The 4,199-nt window shown below is 41.1% G+C and overlaps 1 protein-coding gene across 1 annotated transcript in view; it reads left to right on the forward strand.

Annotated features, from left to right (window-relative positions):
- cacna1ea (calcium channel, voltage-dependent, R type, alpha 1E subunit a) overlaps positions 1 to 3,009 on the forward strand; it is a gene marked incomplete in the record, with an annotated part of 75,420 nt that extends 72,411 nt beyond the window's left edge. Inside the window, 1 exon segment of the mRNA XM_014000833.1 lies at positions 808 to 3,009. Coding sequence (XP_013856287.1) covers positions 808 to 1,359 — 552 coding nt within the window.
- Between the last annotated feature and the right edge of the window lie 1,190 nt (positions 3,010 to 4,199).

A 4,199-nucleotide genomic window follows, 5' to 3' on the forward strand; every position in this document is an offset into this window, starting at 1 on the left:
TAGTGAGGTTTGTTTGTTTGTTTGTTTGTTTGTTTGTTTGTTTGTTTGTTTGTTTGTTTGTTTGTTTGTTTGTTTGTTTGTTTGTTTGTTTGTTTTACCTGATTTGGTGGATTGTGATAAAATGTTCTGAATTTTGGCCGCCTTGTGTTACAGAGTTTGACACACCTGTTTTAAACTGTTATCGATTTAGCCTCATCTATATAGAGTTATATGGGTAATTAGCAACTCAAATAACAGCAGTAGCAGATAGCTGTAGCTCATCTGATTCAGGCAAGACTATTTTAGCAGAAATACAAAGTTTTATCAAAATATTCATGTATTGTGGAATCAATGGCAACATAAAGGTTTATGAAATAGTGTTAACATGAACCACTATTAAATTTCTGAGACTAAGGTTGTTTTAAAGCAGCAGTGATCACTTTGGCCTTGCTCCTTCATGGTCTTGTTGTTTACTCATGAATTAACTCAGAATTAAGCTCTTTCTCTTCAAACTCAGGCTGTTAAATTATTATCTACAACAGGTAAGATTTTAACTGTTCATCATTTTTCCACAAAACCCCACTTCAAAACATCTTCATCAGATTGAATGTAAAAAAAATGTATGAAATAAATCAAGTTTCTTTCACTTATCCTGAGTGATCCAGCCTCTGCTGGTGTCAGATTTGAAGTCAAGCGGTTTCATTGCTCCTCCAGAGGAATCTGGGTTTCACCTGTGAGCCAATGTAAACACAGTAAACTTTGGAAAAAAAATTGTACATGTTCAGTCCTCTATTTTTTTTCTCACCATTGTGTTTGAACTAAATCCAGGTGAACACGTCAGGCAGCCCGGCCAACTCAGCCTCAGATTCCGGAACGCCTCGCAATCGGCGCCAGCTGCCCCAGACGCCGTCCCGGCCACGACCCTACATTTCCTACTCCCCTCTCGTCTGCCGAGCGCCCACCTCTCCCACGGCTGAACCCTCCTCCGAGGGACAAACTAATCCTCAGGACGGTCCCGGTGGCTCCACAGAGACGTCGTGGCGGGCTGACAAGGTGAGCAGACCCCTGTCTGCGGGCCAGTGCTCCTCTGGGGGTCCCGTGTCTGGACCGAGCCACCCATCCCCTCACCGCTACATATCGGAGCCCTATCTGCCGTTCCACGAGGACCTCAGCGACGACGCGGGGGACAGGCAGGAGACGCTTACCTTTGAGACTGCCATCGCCACCAGTTTGGGGCGGGCCAACGCCATAAGCTCCGCCCCTCAGCTCAGACACTCCTGGCAGGTTCCCAACGGCCATTTCCGGAAGCACTTGGCCCAGGCGAGTCCGACGGATGCCAGTGAGCTGCTTAGTGACACAGATGAGGACGACCGCTGCTAAAAAAAAAATGTCCAAGAGACAAAGATGAAAAAGACGCACAGAGGACGCCTCAGAGCAGCTTTCAGAGCAGCGCGGGGGACAGGCACTCGCTCCTCTGTGGGTCAGAGAACCTCATGTTCTCAGCACCAGTAGCATTACAGACAGAACTGAGCAACACTGCTGCTTATTCGGACACTTGTCTCTGTCTACATGTGTCTCTGTGTGTCTGTCGTAGCTGAAGGGGAAAGTAGCTATGTGGACATGAATGTGTGTGGTCCTAGAAGACTGTGCCAAATCAAGTGAACAAAACCTAGTGGGACGCCAATCCAGAGTCCAAACCTCTCACGTGAATCCAAGGAATCATTTTTCAGTGCGTTTTGTGAAAGTGAACCTAAAGGTAGCATGTACAAATGTAATAAGGTGAATGTATTTTTAGTTTCTGTTCAGGTTTTATGAGCAGGTTTCTGTTAAATTGTGCGAGAGTAGAGGGTGGGGGGGTGTAATTTATCAGCCGTGAAGCCATTTGTAACATTTTCTGTTTACGACAAGTTTCCTGCAAGAATCATGGGCATTAAACAGTCGAGGAAGGAAGTGGAGTTTATCTTTCTGCCATAATGTGAAACCAATAACTACGTACCTGGAACACAGAGAAAACATGAACATTAAAAAAAACAGATGATGGATGTTTTTGTCTCAGGATCTGGGACCAATAAATATGTACCTTTATGTCTTTTGAAATCTTCTTTTCTCCTGGGACCTAAACTGACAAAAGTGATTTCTTCTCATCAGCATGTGAAATAATGTCACCGTGTCATCTGAAGGAGTAAAGGTTTGACTTAGATTTTAAAAAGATCATCAGGAACGACAACCTGAGTGATTATTTCCACATGAAGCCATGGTTCCCTTTCATCTCTGTGCTGGAGCACCAGTTTTTAGTGTTCCAGAGAACTAACTAAAGCCATTTGTGTTCCTGTGCGCAGAGCCGATGGATGTTTTCTCTTCAGGAAGTGCTGCCTTTTTTTTTTTCAAGTGGAAGGGAACGTTCTTCATTCAACATGGATCATGCTATTTTTAAAATCTGAACACAAAGTTTTTCTTACATTCTGCCCATAGAAACATGTTTTATTGTATTTTTTGTATTATTGTATTTTTCTGTGCTTGTAACCTCCATGTGCATGATTATTTCCTAAAGCTGCCTGATTTTTCTCATTCTGAATAGCAGCTTTTTGGTTCCCATTCCCAAAGTTTTCTTCTTTAAACATTCCAACCCCGTTCAACAATTCGTTGTTCCCTCTGAGTAATAAGGTATATATTTCTGTCATATGTTTTGTGCTGTTACAAATGTGAACAGATCTGGACCGAGGACCATACTGAGAAAAAAAAACACAAAGTATTTTAGAGAAGTGTGTCGGCAGCCTGATTTCTACTGTAAGCAGGTTACGTTAAAGCTTGGGCCTGTAGTTTATTATAATACAGAAGTGTGCTTTACTTGTACAGTGCAGCCTAGGACCCAATGTTGATGTCCGTCTGTACAAAACAGCCTAATCTGTGCCTGGGGAAATATTTCCCTTATCAAGCCTGGATTTCTTAGATAGAGAAGCTTTCTGGTAATTCTGTAGTATAAATTGTAAAAATGAAAGAAATAAATCCATGTTTCATTTGTTGCACTTTTAGTGTTTTGCTTTAACTGTCTTGCCTGTTTCTATTCACACATCCAGACCTTGTTTATTTTTCTTTTCTGTGCTTGGTTAGTCCAACTTTAGCTCATTAAAGTCACTGTTACGAGGTCCAAGTCTGACTTCTCAGTTGTAATGAAAAACCTGCTGATCCTCAATGGAATGAATATCACCTGCCAAATTTCATGCCAAATTTTTAAGTTCTCTTGTGTGAAGAAATGAAAAATTTGTTGATGCCAGGTGATAATGCACAGTGTGTTATTACTACAAGGATGTTTTGCCAATAACTCTAAGACAGAGACAGAGCCAGAGGGATGGCCGAGGTGGCAAGGGCCACACCCCTGGTACCTAATTGGCCGCCCCACAAATGACTGACAAGTGGGTGGAGATTGCATTTGGCATTAAAGGAGACACATCATGCTTTTAAATCTTTCTTTATAACATTTAAATCATTCATTTGGGGTCTATTTAAAGTGGAACTGCAATCCTTTGGTCTGAATTCCTCCTTATTGTAACTCCACAAGCCCCTCTTTCACCCCTTTTCTGAGGTGTGTCTCAGATCAACTCATTTTATGATTTATTTATTGAAAACAGGGACAGTACTATACAGTATACATTAACCATAAAGATAGAGATTCACTGTATCATGTTATAGCTCTAAGTGCTAATTTCCACCTTTAGTCCTTGACCCAACCGATGCAACAAATTTTTGACGCTGTCTCTTTAAATCCAAATGAGGCGCTTCGCGCCCCGCCCCCCTCCAGCTTCCAGACTGGCCCATTCCAGTTTGATAGAGGGGGTTATTATGACTATATAGCGGCACAGAAACCTTTTATTTACAAATTTATTAAAATATGTCAACAAGGGAAGACTTGTCCATCCAGCCTTACATGTTGGAGCCAGAGTCTGACCCAGAGCCAGAGGAGAATAAAGACCACCAAATTGTAGTTGGTAAGTCCAGACCTTATTTAGAAATTCTCTGATGTAATATTATAACTGTAGAATTTGTTAAAGATTATTACTGTTTACAATTTTACCAATTTTCAGCTTTATGTGTCTAAATTTGACTGAAACATATTTCTTTCTCAAATTAGCTTTAACCCTTAGCTTAAAATTAAGATTAGCTTTCAGTATATCATGGGAATTGATTCTGTTTATTTTTTTATTTTTATTTTTTTATTTTTA

The sequence above is a fragment of the Austrofundulus limnaeus genome, unplaced genomic scaffold, assembly GCF_001266775.1.
Source record: "Austrofundulus limnaeus strain Quisiro unplaced genomic scaffold, Austrofundulus_limnaeus-1.0 Scaffold8, whole genome shotgun sequence".
In the NCBI taxonomy this organism is placed as follows: Eukaryota; Metazoa; Chordata; class Actinopteri; order Cyprinodontiformes; family Rivulidae; genus Austrofundulus; species Austrofundulus limnaeus.